The 17,993-nt window shown below is 44.3% G+C and overlaps 1 protein-coding gene across 3 annotated transcripts in view; it reads left to right on the top strand.

The window, feature by feature from the left end:
- The first annotated feature begins 7,089 nt into the window (after window positions 1–7,089).
- Window positions 7,090–17,993, top strand: part of P2RX7 (purinergic receptor P2X 7) — a 54,276-nt gene continuing 43,372 nt past the window's right edge. For all 3 annotated transcript variants that reach the window (XR_009497148.1, XM_059893607.1, XM_059893608.1), the window contains exon 1: window positions 7,090–7,311. Coding sequence is in view for 2 of the 3 variants with exons in the window: in XM_059893607.1 (XP_059749590.1) it covers window positions 7,187–7,311 (125 nt within the window). In the remaining variant the exon portion in view is untranslated. The remainder of the gene's footprint in view (window positions 7,312–17,993) is intronic.

Raw genomic sequence — 17,993 nt, 5'->3', positions numbered from 1 at the left:
AGTTCTCATACTCTGGATCAAATATGGCTCACCTCTGGGTTTCATGGCAAATTGTGGGAACGGAATAGAGAAGAGTGGAAGGCATGCTCTTTTCTTTTTCAGGTCATGACCTCAGCATACAGAGTTCCTTCTACTTCCTGCCCCCCGTAAACTTGGTTCTCCCCTGACAGTCCTTGAAGCCCTCCCCAGAGGATGCAAATCCTTCTCCGACTCTCATGGTGTCCCCCATGGTCCTCAACTCTATTTCTGGATCAATGGTCCTTCATCTTGATTAAACTCTGAGGCTCAAGTCATCTACGTGTACCACCTTCAATACCTTCTCATTGCTGATGTCTACTCATCAGTCAATCCTTGTTCTTAGAGGACTTTAGCATCTGGCTCATCCTTCCTCCCCATCCCAGTTCCTACACCATACTAATGATTTTGATGACTATGAGAATGACTGAAGACTTGGCCAAACTCCTGACCCCTTGGCTCCTGTCTCTCCTCATTCCAGTGATCTTCACCTCCACTCTACTTGAGCCACCCCCTCCCTTGACCATGTCCTAGACCTCAATTTCTCCTGGAACTAATCTTCTTCCAAAGGCTTACATTTCTCTGACCACACTCTTGTATCCTCTGTTCTTTCAGTTATTCCAGGCTTAGCAGTTCTTTGAACTCCAGAATCCCAGACCCTTCTACTTTCTCCCTCTCAGGACCCTCCTTCCTCCACTTCATTTTCTATCCAGCATAGATCCTGTGGTCCTCACTTTAGCTACTTTCTTGCCAGTTCCCAAGTAGTGGACATTATAGATGAGTCCCCAATATCTACTTGAACACAGGTGATTGGTCCAAGTTGGTCATGGTCATTTCCTCTCCCTTGTCAGTAAAGGAACAGGCATGTGACTCAATTCTAGTACTAGAGGGTAGAGTAAGGTGGGGAGAGAGGGGTTCTGGGAAAGATTTTCCCATGAAAGAGACAAAAGAATTGATGATCTTTCTTTCTGAGGATGAACGCAACAACAAAGGTGGTGGTGCAGAGAGATAGAAAGAACCTGGGTCCTTGATGATGTTGTCAAGCCACAAGATCAACCCGCTTTGAAGTTTGTCCTCCCTCTCAATATCTTACTATATAAGATAATAATTTATTTCATATTAAGCCAGTTTGAGTCAAGCATTCTATTACTTTCACATAAAACACCCTAAATGACATAGTTTTTAACTCCCAGCAAAAGCTCAGCCCTGGATCAATGTACATATCCTTCTTTTCTTTCTTTTTTAAAATTTATTTATTTATTTATGGCTGCGTTGGATCTTCATTGCTGCACGCGGGCTTTCTTTAATTGCAGCGAGCGAGGGCTACTCTTTGCTGTGGTGCGCGGGTTTCTCATTGCAGTGGCTTCTCTTGTTGTGGAGCACGGGCTCTAGGCGCATGGGCTTCAGTAGCTGTGGCACGCAGGCTCAGTAGTTGTGGCGCACGGGCTTAGTTGCTCCGCGGCATGTGGGATCTTCTTGTACCAGGGCTCGAACCCATGTCCCCTGCATTGGCAGGCAGATTCTTAACCACTGTGCCACCAGGAAAGCCCACATATCCTTCTATACTGTCTTCATACCTGTCCTGCTAAGACTGATGGAGAAAACAATAGGTCCCTGGTCCTCTAGAAACCCCAAACACCTCTCTCCCATCCACCATTAGAAGAAGAATGACAGTTTTCCCCACCCTTCCCCATCCTCTGTGTTTAGGATTGCAGAACACATCAGTTATCACCTGAAGTGGCCAGCTCTTGACTAGGAAATGGATTTTAAAAGTTTCCAAGAAGAGCATGTGTATTTGGCTTGGATGGAGTGGAGTGGAGAGATGATTTTGGGATTAAAAGAATCCAGCACCCATGAGAAGGATACAGGAATTACACCCAGAATAAATTGAGTGAAACAAGACATTCCTAGTGCTTGGGTTGAGTTAGGGGGAAAAGAGGAGCTTCTTGCCTTGCATTGTGGGGCTGGCAAGGGATACAAGCCCCAGGAAAAGTGTGACTTAGGTGGAAGGCGAGGCAGAGACGTAGCTTTGCTCACAATGTTTCTGGAACAAATGTAGAAGACCAGAATAAAGGTAGTAGATATCAGTGATTACAAACTCTAAAACTATCTGAACCACTTGGCAAGAGCGGGTTGGTCTCTGGGTGTGGAGGTGGGAGGTGGATCCTGTAGGTGGGAAGGCCCTTATCATAATCTCAGTCATGCAGACTGTTGCAATAACAAATTCATAGCCTTTAATTCTCAGCACCACCCTGGAATTCCTGTTTTCCTTGTTGGCTCTCGGCTCCTGGTTACCATAGCAACTGTTTTGAATCTTCTTCACTCTCGTGGACCCTCCTACCCCTCTGCCTTCCCTTTCTCTCTCATCAGGCAACTCTGCCTCCTATTTCACGCAAAAAAATAGATGCCATCTGACTGGGACCACCCTCACCTTCCTCACTTACTTGCAACTGTATATCACCTTTTCCTCTATCCCACAGATTTAGTCAGCAGTGCTGTCTGATAGAACTTTCTCCGGTGGTGGAAATGTTCTACATCTTCACTGTGGTAGCCATTGGCCACATGTAGCTGTTGAGCACTGGAATAATGGCAAGTGCGACTGAGGGACTGAATTTTAAATGTCACTTGATTTTAATTAATTTAAATTTAAATAGCCACGTATGGCTAGTGGCCACTCCCTTAGACAGCACCAATTTAGTGTAACTCAAAGAAAAACATTTTTGAATACCAGGGCACTGGGTATTTCTCCTAACTCTGTGACATCCCTAAGCAGTAGACTCTTGACCAACTTATTATAAGAATTATGAATTAGGTGATGAGAAGGAAGGAAGAGAGGGTTAGAGAGGCAGTTTCACAAGAAATTGCCATGCAGAAAGGTGAAATTAACATCATTTTGACATGCTTTTTTTAGTAGCTCCAGTTACTAAGAAAGAAACCACAGTGAATCCTGGCTGAAACGTATTCCTGAAGGAGAGTAAGAGGCTCTCATCATCATCTTATCATCACTGCAAATCCATCCTAGTCTTTTTTATTTTTTTAATTTATTTTTGGCTGCGTTGGGTCTTCGTTGCTGCGCGTGGGCTTTTCTCTAGTTGCAGCAAGTGGGGCTACTCTTCATTGCGGTGCACGGGCTTCTCATTGCGGGCATCTCATGCTTCTCTTGTTGCAGAGCATGGGCTCTAGGCGCGCGGGCTTCAGTAGTTGTGGCTCACGGGCTCTAGAGCGACTCAGTAGTTGTGGTGCACGGGCTTAGTTGCTCCATGGCATGTGGGATCTTCCCGGACCAGGGCTCAAACCCGTGTCCCCTGCATTGGCAGGCGGATTCTTAACCACTGCGCCACCAGGGAAGTCCCTCCAACCTAGTCTTGACACCAAGGAGGAGTCTGAGTGGGAGAAAGAACCAAGCATCAGCCAGGTGCTGGTGTGGTGTAGTTATCAGTTGAGTTATTTCAAAGGGCATCCAGTTACCTTTGCATTTCTACCATAATGCAAAATGTGTGCAACACAAACAGAACGGTGACTTGAATATCCCTTTTGTGTAGCTGACTTTGTTCACTTTTGATGATTCTATTACATTTCAAACAGCTACACATCTTTTTAAATACGAAAAGTTAGAATACCACATCCCCTCCCCTCCACCGGCCTCCTGTAAATGGCTGGCCAATTGCTGTGAGATCACATTTTGAGTAATTTCTTTCTCCCCTGATTTTAAAATGCTTTTATCATATGCTAAGTTCCCACCTATCTTTGGGTTTAATACTTGACTTGATCTTGTTCCATTAAGTTACTTGTCAGCTTCCTCACTAGTGCCCTTTAATTCTGCAGCATTATAATCGCTCTTAATATCTCCTGTGGCCCCTGGCTTATTTGTGAACTGCTCTCCGGTTGGCTTCTGAGTGCACACCCCTTCTTGGTTTTCCTCGCCTTCCCTGATGCCTCTGCTTAGTCTCCTTGGTGTTGGGTTCTTTGGGGATCTGCCCTCAGCCCCCCTCCATGTCACTATGCCCCCTCCCTGGGCAGAACCCCTGCCTCACTCTTGCCCCTTCTATCCACTTCCACAGTGCAGCCAGAGTGATTTTACTAAAGTGCAAATAAGATCATGCCACAACGTTGCTTAGAAGTCCACCTATTGTTCTCAGAACAAATTCCCAACTCCTTAACGACAGCACAGGAGACTGAAATAGACTGGGTTTCCCCAAAGCAGACCCTGGGTGGAAATAGCTTATTTGGGGTGAGGCCAGGAAGGGGAGTGGGGAAGTGGCACAGGGAAGGAAGGGAAGGCAGCCAATACAGGAAGCAGCATGTCACTGCTGTGGGCATCTGGGGCCCAAACTCACTAGGGACCTCTGGGAGACTGCCTAGGCTGCCTTTGAATTGTCCCACCCGAGAGAGAGGGGCTGGGGTATTTAACCAGAGTCCCCCAGCCTAGGAGCCTCTATTCTCTGAGAGCCACACCTCTCTCTCTCCCTCCTTCCATTCTTTCTTCCTCCCAGTCCTCCCTCCCCTCCCTCTCCTCACCAAGGCAGGGCCCCTGATGCTGTATTTGTTCTGTGACCCCACCCACAGCCATAGCTGATTGGACCAGAGATAAATAGCCAGAACAATCAGATTCACTCCCCTGGGATTCTGGAATTGGGCATTGATCTGGGCTTTCACTTGAACTTTCACGTGGACATCTAACCATGATAGCCTTGTTTGGCCACATGTCCTCAGAGAAGAAGAGACCAGAACAATCAGATTCACTCCCCTGGGATTCTGGAATTGGGCATTGATCTGGGCTTTCACTTGAACTTTCACGTGGACATCTAACCATGATAGCCTTGTTTGGCCACATGTCCTCAGAGAAGAAGAGATGGCCAGTGTTTAGAGAGACACATTGTGGGTGGACAGAGAGACAGGCAGAGGTGGGACCTCACAGCTTCAGGCAAATTGAAAGAGCAGCCTCAGCGCGGGACGTTTTAGTTTCCTGTTCTAATCATGGGTTCTCACGATTTGGAGCCACATTTCATGCATTTGAGTTCTGTGAGATAACAGTGTTTCCTCAAAAAAACTTGCTTTTTTTCTGAAGAAAGTCACTTGATTTTCTGACCTGTAACCAGAAACACACACACACACACACACACACACACACACACACACACACACACTTGACTAAGAGAAATTCACCCAAGCCCTCCAACCTCTGTTCCATTCATGACCTGAGTTCCTACTTCACAAAGAAACAGACCACTGTTCTTGACATTCCACTTTGAACATCTTTGAATGGCTCAAATGTTTCCATCTTAACCACACGCACCAATCTTCTCTAGACTCTACGACCCCCATTAAAAATCACCCTTACCCCTCTTCTCACATAGCCAAGCTAACAGGAAAAGTAGCCCACAACTACTGTCTCCACTCTCTTGCTCTCATTAGTCCTTGCTCACACTATTATTTTATGGGAAAGTGTTCCATTTTTAAGTTGTGATTTGAAGTGTCTGCGGGATATTTAGGTCTGGAGGTTCATAGACTACAGGTGTGGAGCTCAAAAGGCAGGTTTGGTCTGGAGATACAGCTTTTAAAAATCTAAAAAATAAAAAAAAAATTTAAAAAAATCTATCAGTGTTTTTTTTTGTTTTTTGTTTTTTTTAAGTAATGCATACATATGGTGGAGAAAACTTCATAGAAAGGTGATAAGTAAGTCTCTTGACACTGACTAATCCCCTTGTTCCCTCCCCAGAGACCATTGGATTTTTTTTTAGTATTTATTTATTTATTTGGCTGTGCTGGGTCTTAGTTGTGGCATGCAGGATTTTTGTTGCCGTGTGTGGGATCTTAGTTGTGGCATGCAGGATCTTTTAGTTGTGGCATGCGGGCTGACCAGGGATGGAACCCGGGCACCCTGCATTGGGAGCGCGGAGTCTTAACCACATTCCACAGGCAGGAAGAGCAGAAATGGATTAAGTCCACAGCAGAGGGAACATGAAACAGTATTTCTGTGTAGCTGTAAGGTGATAATAGCCCCCATCTTTGAGTGAGTGACTGCTACTTTGTTACTTACTGAGAAACATCCTCCTCTAAAATCATGGACTATCACAAACTTTACTATTTGAAATTGCATCTGTAAGAAGGAAATGTTCCTGTTTTGCCTGGAGGATCTTAGTCACCTTGAAACAGAGAGGCAGCCTCGATTTGCAGCTCAGGTGAAGAGCCTCAGATAATGGGTTTCTGGAAACAACAATCAACATCTATCTTAGCATTATTGCTTCCAAGGAAACAGGGCCCTGGGTCCACTTTGCAATCCAGATCTAAAGTTGACCGTTTTATATAAAACTGCTTTGCTCTGAACCTGTGAAAACTTGATTTCATTTAAATTTGATCTAAACTCCACCTTCCCCAGAATCTGATGATAACTCTATCCCTTTGTTTGATGATGTATACTCCCTCACTGAATGGGTCAATAAACCTAATTTTGTTGGATGGCAGGTTTGGCTAGGTCATGGGTTGACCCCCCCGGGGGAATAGAGCAGAGTGGAAAGTGGATCTTGAGGGTCAGGCAGGAAATATCCAGCATAGCAATAAAGTCCTCCCCCAAACCCAGCCCCCAGCAAATCTAATTCCTCCTCTACAAACCAGAGTGTTGTGAGGACATGAGGGAGGGAGGAGGGGGGATACCTTCATTCATCCAGTGTTCACATACATCTGGGGCTGAATAAATGGTTGCAGAAATGAACTAATCAGTCTCTGAGTGGGGCTTGAGGCAATGGAAAGATCTAGGCTCTTTCCTAAGGCACAGTGGAAGCACTGGGTCTCCTGACATTTGAAGGGCTGCCCCTTTACCCCAACTGAAATGACCCCAAAAAAAGTGAAAGGAAAAAGGGGATGAGGCAGAATTCTTAAAATGCCTTTCCTTTGAACACCATCTTTGTGCAGGCATCCGGGGGAGGCCGGCTGGGGCGGGGACATCTGCCAGCTGGGCCTGTTGGACTTGGCTTTTCTTGTTTATTCCCAGCCACATCTTGGGCAGCTGCCAGTGCCCGCCCCGACTCTGCCATCATTGGAGGAACTCAAACTTAAAGGCTCCTGCTAAGAATAAGGACGTTTCATTTTCCACTTACTGGTGGGTCTGCTGTGGCCGGTCTGGGAGGGTTGAGCCCTGGTCCAGCCCCGAGTGGAGAGCGAGCCTCTCACCATGACAGCCTGTTGCAGCTGGAACGATGTCTTCCAGTATGAGACATACAAAGTCATCCGGATCCAGAGCACGAATTATGGCACCATTAAATGGTTCTTCCACGTGTTGTTCTTTTCCTACATTAGGTAAGTGGGCTGTGGGGATGACCCTAAATCTCTGCAGTGGCTGGCAGCACAGAAAACCTCAAGGTCCAGCTTCCTGTGCACATCCTGAATTCCCTGTGGTTTTAAAATCTGAGACATGAGGCTCACAGCAAGCTGGGGAGGAGTGGGAGTCGGAGGAGGAAGCAGCAGGCGGGAGGAAGTAGCGCCAGTCTCCTGCAGGGGGAAGCCACGAGAAGGGAGGGTGACACTTTGGGTTCTAACCCAGGACTGCTGGGGCGAGCTGGGCAGGGCATGCCTGGGGCAGGTGGGAAAATGCAGGGCAACATCCTGGATTCCCAGGGAGGAGTCAAGGATTCAGGGCATGCCTGGTGATAATGCTGGCATCTACATGAGTCATCACCGCTTAGGGGGAGGAATAGGACCAGACCTGTAAATGTAACTTTAGGTCCTCGCCAGGGTCAGCAGGTCCTTGCTCTTTATTTGTTTAACAGCTTATTGAGATATAATTCACATACCATTCAACTCACTCATTTAAAGTGTGTAATTCAGTAGTTTTTAGTATATTCAAAGAGTTGTGCAACCATCACCACAATCAATTTTAGAATATTTTCATCACCTCAAAAAAAAAACATCCCTTAACCATCACTTAACCATCACTCTCCCTCATCCCTTAACCATCACTCTCAATCCTCCTATTCCCCTGCAGCTCCAGGCACCCACTGATTTACTTTCTGTCTCTATGGATTTGCATATTCTGGATATTTCATTATAAATGGATCATTTATGTCTGGCTTCTTCCACTTAGCATTATGTTTTCAAGGTTCATCCATGTTGGAATATGTATCTCTACTGCATTCCTTTTTTTTTTTTGGCTGAGTAATACTCCATTATATGGATATACCACTTTTGGGTGGAAATTTGGGTTGTTTCCAATTTTCGGCTGTGATGAACGATGCTGCTGTGAACATTTGTGTACACATTTTTGTATGAACATGTCTTCAGTTTCCTTGGGTATGTACCTAAAAATGGAATCTGTGGATCGCTTGGTAAACTCTAATTTTAATCTTTTGAGAAACTACCCAGTTGTTTTTCACAGTGGCTGCACCATTTCATATTCCCACCAACAATGTACGTCCAGTTCCTTCACATCTTCATCATCACTTGCTATTGTCTCTCTTTTGGATTATAGGCATCCTAGTGAGTATCTCGTTGTGATTTTGATTCGTATTTCCCTAATGGCTAATGCCTCCTTGTTCTTTGTGATGGTGGTGGTGATGATGATGATAACTTGCATCTATTAGGGAGACAATGCAGTTTACCAGCTAAAAGTTAAAGCAACTTATTTCATAAACCTGGCTAAGTTTCCTTGACCAAGTCACTTAACCTCTCTGAGCCTCAGTTTCGCATCTGTTCATAGAGTTGTTGTGATAATTATACAAGAAAAGGCATGACAAGCTCTTATCAATGCCTAGCATAGGGTAAGAGCTTCACAAATGGTAGCTATTTTTTAAAACTAATCTTTTTGAATATAATAGGTACTTTCATATACACTCTCTCCTTTGACCCTCAAGGTAATCATGCCCAAGCTTGGGATTTCAGATCTGGAAATGTGGATTCAAAACTCCTTCACCTTTATGAGCCTTGGTTCCTCATCTGATATTATTAGGATTATCATTATTTGAGTCATATGTTTTCTATGCAACAAATATTAAATAATAAGCATGTATATTAAAATTCTAAAGACATATTACTTAGACCAGATATCACAGAATGGATAATAAAGAATATAGTTAGTAAATTCTCCCTTATGAATCAATACATAGATCATATGTCACAATTCCACATTGTGATGCGGCTTCCTGGTATTCTTGGGTCTAGCACGCAATGTCTTAAAAGAAGATTGCTGTATATATACGAACAGATTATTATGAGAACACCTTATAATGATATTTTTCTTTCATATGGTGGAATCTTTACTTACGAGCATTTAATTCCCTCAGATTCAGTTGTACATGTTCCACAGGAGCATGAAGAGAGAGCACAATTTAAACAGTGCAATGACTCAGCAATTGGGTGCCCCAGAGTAAACGTGAGATGGGGTTCCCTCAGTCAGTTTCTGTTCTCACACGTTTCTCATAGAGTGAGCATCTTGCTTCCCTACCTGTGAACATTTTCCACTCAACATGTCCCCTAAAATAAGCCAGCTCCTTCACCTTCACCTTTGAGACCCAAGCTTTTCAAACATACGCACCATGCAACAACACTTTGGTACACAGGAAATAGCATAGGGTGCTGGGCATGAGAATTCATCTTAAGGAATGTATGGGGGCAGTACCAGCCTTGACCTACACAATAGGGACTGCTTCCTGGACCCCACACTTTAGAGATCCCACCCTGGCCCTCCGCTAGCTGCGAGCTTCCCCATGGAGTAAGGAACCTGTGGGGATGTATTAGTTTTCTGTTGCTGCGTAACAAATTACCACAAACTCAGTGGCCTAAAACACCATCACTTATTAGCTCAGAGTTCTGTAGATCAGCAGTTTGGGCCTGGTGTGACTGGGTGCTCTGCTCAGGGTCTCACAAGCTTGAAATCAAAGTGTCAGCTGTGCTGAGTTCTCACTTTGCGACTCTGGGAGAAAATTCACTTCTAGGCTCATTCTTCCTGTTGGTAGAATTCAATCCCATGCCATCATGGGATTCAGAGCTCTGTCAGCCAGGGGCCACTCTCAGATCCTAGAGACCACTTGCACTATTTACCATGTGGCCCCTTCCATCTTCAAGCCAGTGATGATATACAATGTTCTCATGCCTCAAATCTTTGACCTTTCTTCTGGGACCAGCCAAAGGAAATTCTCTGCTTTTAAAGGACTCATGTGTTTGGGTCAGGCCCACCCAGATGATCTTGCTAGCTTCAGGTCAACTGTATAGTATAATCTAATTGTGGAAGCATTTCCATCGTACTCAAAGTTTGGGGGATTAGGCAGGGTGTGTATGCCAGGATACAGGAAATATTGGTGTCCCCTTAGAAGTCTGCTGCCTCAGGGGCAGAATGTGCCAATCCAGAGCACTGGAAGCACTCCCCCCATCCCACCATGCTCGGTATGTAGGACCCCAGAATTCTCTTCCCAAATGGCCCTTAACCTTTTCCCAGATTTATCCTCTTGAGAGAAGACCACAGCACCCGGGGCATGCTCCTGAGATCAAGGGGTGGCCAAGGGGCAGCTGAATGCAGGTGGAGGGTGTGGAGGGGGCTTAGGCATACAGTGCACGGTATCCGTACACAGGTGCACGGGGCCCTCACAGAGCTGGGAGGAGCCAGAGTGAGATGAGAAGGGGGGTGGGCTAAGGGCTAAGGGTCAGAGGCCTCTTCAACCAACGCTTCCAAGTTCTGGCACAGAATTCTGAGGAGTCCAAGAATTCTAAACATGAATCTGGCCTTCCAGGTTGTAATGAAGGTATGTCAGGGTAGATGAAAAAACATGTTTCATTTTAAAGTCTGTTATGACTTTTAGGGACTTCCCTGGTGGCGCAGTGGTTAAGAATCCACCTGCCAATGCAGGGGACACGGGTTTGAGCCCTTGTCCAGGAAGATCCCACATGCCGCAGAGCAACTAAGCCCATGCACCACAACTACTGAGCCTGTGCTCTAGAGCCCGTGAGCCACAACTACTGAGCCCGCGCGCCACAACTACTGAAGCCCGCATGCCTAGAGCCCATGGTCCGCAACAAGAGAAACCACCATGATGAAAAAAGCCCACGCACTGCCACAAAGAGTAGCCCCTGCTCACTGCAACTAGAGAAAGCCCGCATGCAGCAACGAAGACCCAACGCAGCCAAAAATAAAAATAAATGAATTTATACCAAAAAAAAAAGTCTGTTATGACTTTTAAATGTCTGAATAAGCAGTATGTGGACCTCCACTTGTTCTCTTGCCCAGTTGTCAGTTGCCTGTCACTGCTGTAACAATTAACCACAAACTTGGTAACTTAAAACAACGATTTATTCTTTCACAGTTCTAGAGACGTCTAAAATCAGTATCACTGGGCCAAAATCAAGGTGTCGGCAGGGCCACGCTCCCTCCAAGGCTCCAGGGGAGAATCCTTCCTTGCCTCTTCCAGCTTCTGGGGGTGGCCTGTGTTCCTTGGCTTGTTATCACATCACTCCAATCTTCAAGGCCAGCATCCTTGACTCTGCTCCACCTTCACAAAACTTTCTCCTGTATGTGTGTGTGTGTGTGTGTGCGCGCGTGCATGAAATCTCCCTCTGTCTCTCTCTTATAAGAACACATATGATGGCATGTAGGGCCTACCTTGATAATCCAGGATAATCTCACCATCTAAAAATCCCTAGCTTCATCACATCTGTAAAGACCCTTTTCCCAAATAGGGTAACAGTTATAAATTCTGGGGATTAGGACCTCATAGCTTTGGTGCCATTATTCAGCCTACTATAGGAGGCATAGCCCCAGGCATTCAGCTCATCGGGATGGCAGTGACTAAGATTCTGGCACTCATTCCCAAACATTATTGGCATGAGTTCCCACCTTAGGGCTTAGCAGTGGCTGGCCGAGTCTTTTCTTTGGAACAGTCCCTGTTCTCTGGGTGTTGTTCCTGGCTGTGTAGTGTCTCAGCAATCCTGGTTTTTGGTCCTCCAAGAGATTGTAAGAACTGCCTAATGTCCTTTAAAATCTCTTTCTTCCTTTATTTTTTAACAACTTTATTGGGATATAAATTTATATATCATAAAATCACCTATTTTAAGCATACACTTCAATGATTTTTAGTAAATTTGCCAAGTTGTACAACCATCATCATAATCCAGTTTTAGAACATTTCATCACCCCAGTAAGATCCCTCATTCCCATTTGCAGTCACTCCCCATTCCCACCCCCTGGACCCAGGCAACCACTAATCTATTCCCCGCCTCTATAGATTTGCCTTTTCTAGACAATCTCTCTTCTTAAACTAGGCAGAGTGAACTCTGTTGTTTAGAACTAGAAACCCTGGCCAATATAATACTAATATCCCCTAATTATAGAAGAAGAAATGATGACTCAGAAAGGCTAAGTTACTTACATAAAGTCATGTAGGTAGTAAGTGGTAGAGCCAATGTTGAACCCAAGTATCTCACCCCAGAGTCCAAGCTCCCACTAAAGTACTGCAGAGAATGGAGGAGGTAAGAGTACAAACGGAGGGAGGGAGACAATTTAGGAGGCTATTGGGTCATCCAGGTGAGTTAATGGTGATCTGGACTGAGGAGCTGACAGTGGTAGAGGAGAGAAGTAGACTGTTTTGAATAACATTAGGAAGATAAAACAAAAAAAATTGACAATTGAATGGACAGGGGGAATGAGGGAAAGGATGAATCAGGGAGTGTGCCATGTTCTGGCTTGGGCAATTGAGTGGTGGAAGAACTTATGGGGATAGGAAATGTGAGGAAAAAAAGCCCATTTAGGGTGGAAGATGAATTCAGAACTGAAGGCACTGAGCTTGACATATCTATGGGACATACAAATACAAATGCTTAGTTGGATATATGAATCTGGAGCTGGAGATGTAGATTTACATATCACCAGCTTACAAATGGTAACTAGAACTATGGAAGTAGCTGCAACTGACCAGCAAGAGAGGATGTAGGTGAGAAGGCAAGAGGGCTTAGAACAGACCCCTAAGGAATGCTAACCTTTAAATGATGGGAAGCACAGAGGTCTCCAAAGGATTCTCAGAAAGGGCGAACGTGGAGAACCAAAGGAAGTCAGGAGAATGTGGATTCTGGGAAGCTGAGGGAAGAAGTGGAGGCAGGGGGGTGGTGCATGGTCACTGGTGTCAAATGCTGCTGAGAATCTGACAGGTCTGTGGCGTGTCTATTGGATTTAGCGATGGTGGTGTTGTTTACTGGGCACGAGAGGCTTTATAGACATTCTGGTCGGGGGGGAGCCAGACTGGAGTGAGCAGAGGAGTGAATGGAGATGCGGAAATGGATGTGGTGACTCACTTTTTCAAGGGACTTGGCTACAAAGGAGAAGAGAGGAATCAAGTGGTAGAAGGAGAAGAATGTGGGGTCGAGGGAGGGTTTATTTTTAAATTGGGAAATGATGTTGAAATGCAGATGGAGAGGAGACTCGAGAGAAAAGGAGATGATGAGATAAATGAAAATTATCATCACGCTGTCATCGTCATCGATACCATCATCATCATCATCATCGTTGCTGTCGTCACCAACTAGCAACCACAAGGAAAGCTTGTTCTGTTCTGGGACTGCTCTAATTGTTAGACATTTCTTCCTTACATTGAACCAAAATCTATCTCCCTGTAATTTTTCCCTTTTGATTAGAGTTCTGCCCTGTGGTCCCTTTTCTACTGGACACTTTCCAAATGGCTGCGTCACAAAGCACCGAGCTGATCTCCCTGTCCTATGCGGCTGCTTCCCACTAACTATCTATTTTACATTTGGTAGTGTATATATGTTAATGTTACTCTCTCACTACGTCCCAGCCTCCCCTTCCCCTCTGTGTCCTCAAGTCCGTTCTCAACATCTGCATCTTTATTCCTGCCCTACCACTAGGTTCATCAGTACCATTTTTCTAGATTCCATATATATGCATTAGCATATAGTATTCGTTTCTCTCTTTCTGACTTACTTCACTCTGTATGACAGACTCTAGGTCCATCTACCTCACTACAAATAACTCAATTTCGTTCCTTTTTATGGCTGAGTAATATTCCATTGTATGTATGTGTCGCATCTTTTCTATCCATTCATCTGTCAATGGACATTTAGGTTGTTTCCATGTCCTGGCTATTGTAAATAGTGTTGCAATGAACATTGTGGAACATGTATCTTTTTGAATTTTCTCAGAATATATGCCCAGTAGTGGGATGGCTGGGTCATATGGTAGTTCTATTTTTCATTTTTTAAGGAACCTCCATACTGTTCTCCATAGTGGCTGTATCAATTTACATTCCCACCAACAGTGCAGGAAGGCTCCCTTTTCTCTACACCCTCTCCAGCATTTATTGTTTCTAGATTTTAATGATGGCCATTCTGACCGGTGTGAGGTGATATCTCATTGTGGTTTTGATTTGCATTTCTCTAATGATTAGTGATGTTGAGCATCTTTTCATGTGTTTGTTGGCCATCTGTATGTCTTCTTTGGAGAAATGTCTATTTAGGTCTTCCGTCCATTTTTGGATTGGGTTGTGTTTTTTGTGATATTGAGCTGCATGAGCTACTTGTATATTTTGGAGATTAATCCTTTGTCAGCTGCTTCGTTTGCAAATATTTTCTCCCATTCTGAGGGTTGTGGTGCATGAACTCTTGCTTTGCTGGTGAAAACATGAAGTGCATCAAGCTTTTGGGGTTTGGCAAAATGAATCAAGATAAAAAATGTGCACATCCTTTGACCCAGAAATTTATTTTAAAAGGTGTAAATTTACCTCAGGTGTGAAAAGATTCTTGCGTAAATATGTGCCTGGCAACATGGAAGAGGAGAGTGGAAAGGCAATGAAGCATAGTGTTTAAGAGAACAGACTGAGGGACTTCCCTGGTGGTCCACTGGTTAAGATCTGCGCTCCCAAAGCAGGGGGCCCAGGTTCGATCCCTGGTCAGGGAACTAGATCCCACAGGCCGCAACTAAGAGCCCGCATGCCGCAGATAAAGATCCTGCATGCCGCAACGAAGATCCTGCATACCACAATTAACACACGGCGCAGCCAAATAAATAAATGAATATTTTTAAAAAAAGAGAGAGAGAACAGAGCAAGCCTCAGTGGTAAAAAACTGAGGGCTTCCCCCTGTCCCCAAAGATCAAGAACAAGACAAAGATGCCTGTTTTCACCACTGAAATGCCTGTTATTCGACACTGTACTGGACATTCTAGCTAGAACAATTAAGCAAGAAAAAGAAATAAAAGGCATCCAAATTGGAAAGGAAGACATAAACTGTACTTAGATGATAAGATCCTATACATGGAGAATCACAAAGAATTCACAAAAAAATGTTAAAGTTAATAAACCAATCAATAAAGTTTCAAGGTACAAGATCAACACACAAAAATCAGTGTGTTTCTATACACCAACAATGAGCAATCTAAAAAAGAAATTAAGAAAACAATTCCATTTACAATAGCACACAAAAGAGCATAAGCTGTGGAGCCAGTGTTGCTACTTACTATGTGTCTTAGTTCACTGGGGCCACTATAACAAAATGCCATAGACTGAGTAGCTTATAAACAACAGAAATTTATTTCTCATGGTTCTAGAAGCTGGAAATTCCAAGATCAATGCACCAGCAGATATGGTATCTGGTGAGAACCCACTTCCTGGTTCATAGATGGTCATCTTTTTGCTGTATCCTCACATGGCAGAAGAGGTGAAGTTTTTCTGGGGCCTCTTTTATAAGGGCACTAATCCCATTCGTAAGGGCTCCACCTTCATGACCTATTCACTTCCCAAAAGCCCCACCACCTCATACAAACGCATAGGGGTTAGGTTTCAACTTATGAATTTTGGGGGGTCTCAAACATTCAGTCTATAGCACTATGTGAACTTGGGCACACTTTCTCTGTGCCACAGTTTGTTCAGCTATAAGGTGGGGGTAATACTATAGCTTCTTTACAGGATTATTTTTGGGGAGGTTAGGATTGAAAGAGTTAATATTTGTTATTAATATACGCTTAGAAGAGTGCTTGGCATGTAGTAAAAGCTATATCAAGATTATCAAAAACGTTTATAAGTGGGAAAAATGAACAAAATTTCCATTTAAATATCCATCAGTAAGAGACCAGCTGGCAAATTTTCACAATTCATTTCTTAGGCTGAACCGTATGAAATTGCCAATATTCTACTGTTTTGGTCTACAAAATGGGCAATTTCTTATGTTCCAACCTGAATACTAGAATACTCTGTAACTATTCAAAGTGGTTACATATCATAGATCTATCTTTATCATACATTTATCAATACTGTTGTGGAAAGAGTTAATAACATATTATTGAGTAAAAACAGCAGGTTACATAAATAGCATGTAGAGCGTGGCCATGTTTGTGTGTCTAGGTGGGGGCATAAAGAGACATCTGGAAGATACTCTCAAAGTTTCAACAGTGATAACCTCTGGGAGGGAGAACGTTGGAACCTTTTCACGTTCTTTGTGCTTTTCTGTGAAACTTCCACTTTTACAACAGCAAAAGGGATTCTCTTTAAAAATGTGGCTTATAAGACCTGAACTCGGGGCTCCTACTGCTTGCTGCCTAATTAGGGCATAGGGCATTGGCTTATCACCACCCTCAAGTGGAATATTCTACTTCTCTCACCAAAGTTTTAGACAACACTAGTTTTTTGGGTTTTGTTTTCTAGATGATATAACACAACATTGGTTAATATGGGTTTAGAGTTATTTAAAATTTTGGGCCTCTAAGATAAACCTCTGCCAATCTGGGTGGTCCATGGCCTGTATTTGCATAACTGAGTTTTGGAGCTCAATGCCTTTACATGTATCCATTATATTTCCTCTAGCTGGTAAACGTTAACTAATAGGTTAGGACTCACTCTCTGCTCTCCATACAGTAGGATGCGTAGAAAGTATTGTGTTCTGTAGTAGGCGTTTTTTGAACGAGGGAGACATAGTTTGGGAAGTATGAAAAGGAAGGGTTTTCCAGGTATACTAGATGGTGGAGAAGAAGTGCAATAGTCAAAGGGTATTAGAAGGGCAAGTGATGTCTTAGCCAAGCTGTGGGTAACAAGAAACTGAACCCTCTCACTAGCTAGCTCAAGGAAAGGCAGGGCAGAGTAGAACAGGCTGAATAATGCCTCCCCGCCCTACACCAAAATCTCCATGTCCTAATCTCTGGAACTTGTGAATATGTCACCTTCTGTGGCAAAAGGAACTTTGCAGATGTGATTAAGTTCAAGGTCTCAAGATGGACAGATTATTCTTGATTATCTGAGGGGCCCCAGTGTGATCACAAGAGTCCTTATAAAGGGGAGGCAAGAGGGTCAAAATCAAAAAAAGGAGATGTGACAAGAGGAGCTGAGGTTGGAGTGATGGGGCTGTGAGCCCAGGGAGGCCAAGGCAGTCTCCAGAAGCTGGAAGAGATGAGAACAGATTCTCTAGTGGAGCTCCAGAAGGGACCAGGCCTGCCATCACCTTGATTTTAGTCCTGTAAGAATGATTTTAGGCATCTGACCCCCAAACTAAGAGAAAAAATTTTGTTATTTTAAGTCACTAAGTTCATGGTGGTTTGTTACAGCAGCAATGGGAAACTAATACAACCGTCATTTAACTTGCCTTGGGGATGTAGGCTCTCCTCCACTTTCTTCTCAGTGCACCTCTGGCTGCCCCTGGCCCTTTGCTGACCTCCCCCTACAGCTGAATGGATCAGGGTTGGACATAATCAGATTCTTCTCTTGGGATTTTAAATATAAGACACAGAGGATGCAGGCTCAACTTCTCCACGAGGCGCAGAGGGTCCAGGACCAACGGTTCTCTTGGGGGCCCACGAAAATATCTATTGGCCCCCGGGGTAAGTGTCAGTTAACCGGATGGAAGGGTAGTTCACTTTCAGGTCACGTCCTTTCACGCTAGTGTTACCTTTGTTCAGTGAGCTCTGTGAGGGCAAGTCAGGCTTTGCTGAGAGGCACTTCCTCCTCGTGGTGCTTTGAGGACTCTTTTACCATGGCGTACAGTCAATTCCCCCTGAGTTGCCA

Source organism: Balaenoptera ricei, chromosome 14 (genome assembly GCF_028023285.1).
Source record: "Balaenoptera ricei isolate mBalRic1 chromosome 14, mBalRic1.hap2, whole genome shotgun sequence".
Classification (NCBI taxonomy): domain Eukaryota; kingdom Metazoa; phylum Chordata; class Mammalia; order Artiodactyla; family Balaenopteridae; genus Balaenoptera; species Balaenoptera ricei.
The sequence above is the reverse complement of the archived record's forward strand: the minus strand, read 5'-3'. Positions and strand labels throughout refer to the sequence as shown.